The 2,535-nt window shown below is 62.3% G+C and overlaps 1 protein-coding gene across 1 annotated transcript in view; it reads left to right on the top strand.

The window, feature by feature from the left end:
- SMARCD2 (SWI/SNF related, matrix associated, actin dependent regulator of chromatin, subfamily d, member 2) overlaps nucleotides 1–2,535 on the top strand; it is an 8,524-nt gene that overhangs the window by 4,436 nt on the left and 1,553 nt on the right. The window contains exons 5-7 of the mRNA XM_009999338.1: nucleotides 553–648; nucleotides 1,837–1,938; nucleotides 2,121–2,282. Coding sequence (XP_009997640.1) covers nucleotides 553–648; nucleotides 1,837–1,938; nucleotides 2,121–2,282 — 360 coding nt within the window. The remainder of the gene's footprint in view (nucleotides 1–552; nucleotides 649–1,836; nucleotides 1,939–2,120; nucleotides 2,283–2,535) is intronic.

Here is a 2,535-nt window from a genome sequence, read left to right as displayed (position 1 = left end):
AGCAGAGGGGCAGGAGAACCTCCCTGACCTGCTGGCCACGCTCTTCCTGATGCCCCCAGGATGGCATTGGCCTTCCTGGCTGGGTTTTGGGGTGGGTGCTGCCATCTCCAACCACCTCCCTCCAAGCATCCCCTTCTCTGTTCCCCTGTTCCACAGCAAAAGAGGAAGCTGAGGATTTACATCTCCAACACTTTCACCCCAGCCAAAGAAGAAGGAGAAGGTGGGGAACGTGTGGCCTCCTGGGAGCTGCGTGTGGAGGGCAAACTGCTGGAGGATGTAAGGACTGGGATGGGATGGGATGGGATGGGATGGGATGGGATGGGATGGGATGGGATGGGATGGGATGGGATGGGATGGACTGGGATGGGATGGGATGGGATGGGATGGGATGGGATGGGATGGGGAGGAAGGATGGACTGGTCTGGGGAGGAGGGTTGGGCTGGTTTCCTGGTGCAGGGCTGGATGTGGCCCTTGGCTCAGGAGGTGCTGGGGGACACCAGCCCCCTCCTGGCTGCTGGTGTCAAACCAAGTGTCTCCTGCTGTGTCCTGCAGCCAAGCAAGCAGAAGAGGAAGTTCTCTTCCTTTTTCAAGAGCCTGGTCATTGAGCTGGACAAAGAGCTGTACGGGCCAGACAACCACCTGGTGGAGGTGAGATGGGAGGCTCCTGGTTCTGGGGAGGGGCTGGATCCACCCCAGGGAACAGCCAGTGTCCCAGTGGGAATGGGGAGGTGGGTCTGGCACAGCCCCTCAGCCCATTGCCTATCCCACTGAAGGAGGGGCTGAGCAAGGAGCTTTTTGGGTGCTGGGGAGCAGGGCTGAGGGAGGAGGTTTTGGGTGCTGGGGAGCAGGGCTGAGGGAGGAGGTTTTGGGTGCTGGGGAGCAGGGCTGAGCCCTCCCTGGGGACCCCACAGCAGGACCACTTGGAGCTTTCCCTGCTCAAGGTCAGGGCTGTTCTCCCTGGCTGCTGTGACTCAGCTCTGAGCAGGGCTGATGGAGGTGTTGGGTGCTGGGAGCAGGGCTGAGTGAGGAGGTTTTGGGTGCTGGGAGCAGGGCTGAGTGAGGAGGTTTTGGGTGCTGGGAGCAGGGCTGAGGGAGGTTTTGGGTGCTGGGGAGCAGGGCTGAGCCCTCCCTGGGGACCCCACAGCAGGACCACTTGGAGCTTTCCCTGCTCAAGGTCAGGGCTGTTCTCCCTGGCTGCTGTGACTCAGCTCTGAACCCCTTCCTGGAGCTGGGGCTGAGCTCTGAGCTGCAGCCTGGGCAGCCCCCCAGGACCCCCTGATTTGCTCACAGTGGGGCCCAGCAGGGGTGGCAGTGCCCCAGAAAGGCTCTGGTTGGATTTCCCAGCAGGGTCTGCCCTGGTTGGCTTGGAAGGTCCTGAGGGGCTTTTGGCACTGCCTGAGCAGGATCAGACCCGTGTTTTTGGGGTGCTGCTGCCTGCACCAGCCTGGCCCTGCACCCACCCCACACTGCTCCTGAGGGGCACTTGTGGCTGTGGGGAGAGTCCCCATCACTCGTGGGCTGGTTGGTGGAGCAGTTCTGATGCCCAGCACCTGCTGGGCCCCAGGCAGGATTGATCCCAGGCTCTGTCTGAGCCTTTGGCATGAAGTGCTCAGAGCTGCAACCCCCCCAACCCACCCAAACTCCCCCAGCTCTGGGCTGGTGGGACCGGGTGGTGTCTCAGCTGAATCCCACTGGGATCAACCTCTCAGAACTGCCAGGGGGGGCTCCAGGCTGCGTGTCCCTGCACCCACCACCAGCTCTGCACACCCCAGAGCCCATTGGGAGGCGGCTTGTCATGCTCCTGGGGCTGAGCAGTGTCCCCTGGGTCTCTCCTAGTGGCACCGACTCCCCACGACCCAGGAGACTGATGGTTTCCAAGTGAAACGTCCTGGTGATGTCAATGTCAAGTGCACCCTCCTGCTGATGCTGGATCACCAGGTGGGGCCCAGGGGGGCTGGGGCAGGGCCCTGGAAGGTGTTTTTGGGGGGTTGGTGGGGATGGAAAAGCAGCACAGAGAGTTCCAGCCCCTGGTGACACCAGTTGGTGACACCAGTTGGTGATGCCAGGGCTGGGTGGGGCCCTTCCCACTGTCACCCCCCCCTCACCCCTTATCCCTGCAGCCCCCCCAGTACAAACTGGACCCTCGCCTGGCTCGCCTGCTGGGGGTGCACACCCAGACCCGGGCCAGCATCATGCAGGCCCTCTGGCTCTACATCAAGCACAACAAGCTGCAGGACAGCCACGAGAAGGAGTACATCAACTGCAACCGCTACTTCCGCCAGGTCAGACCCTCCCACCCCCACCCCTGGCACAAACACCTCCTTTCTGCCTCAAAACTGACACTCCAGGCTGGCTCAGGGAGGGATGGAGCCCAGAAACCATCCCTGGCCTGGGCTGAGTCACCAGCAGGGCCAGGGAGGGGATTGTCCCCTCTGCTCTGCTCTGGTGAGACCCCACCTAGAGAACTGGGGCCAGTTCTGGAGCCCCCAACACAAGAAGGACATGGAGCTGTTGGAGAGAGGCCAGAGGAGCCAC

The sequence above is a fragment of the Chaetura pelagica genome, unplaced genomic scaffold (assembly GCF_000747805.2).
Source record: "Chaetura pelagica isolate M959 unplaced genomic scaffold, ChaPel_1.0 scaffold625, whole genome shotgun sequence".
NCBI lineage: Eukaryota > Metazoa > Chordata > Aves > Apodiformes > Apodidae > Chaetura > Chaetura pelagica.
The sequence above is the reverse complement of the archived record's forward strand: the minus strand, read 5'-3'. Positions and strand labels throughout refer to the sequence as shown.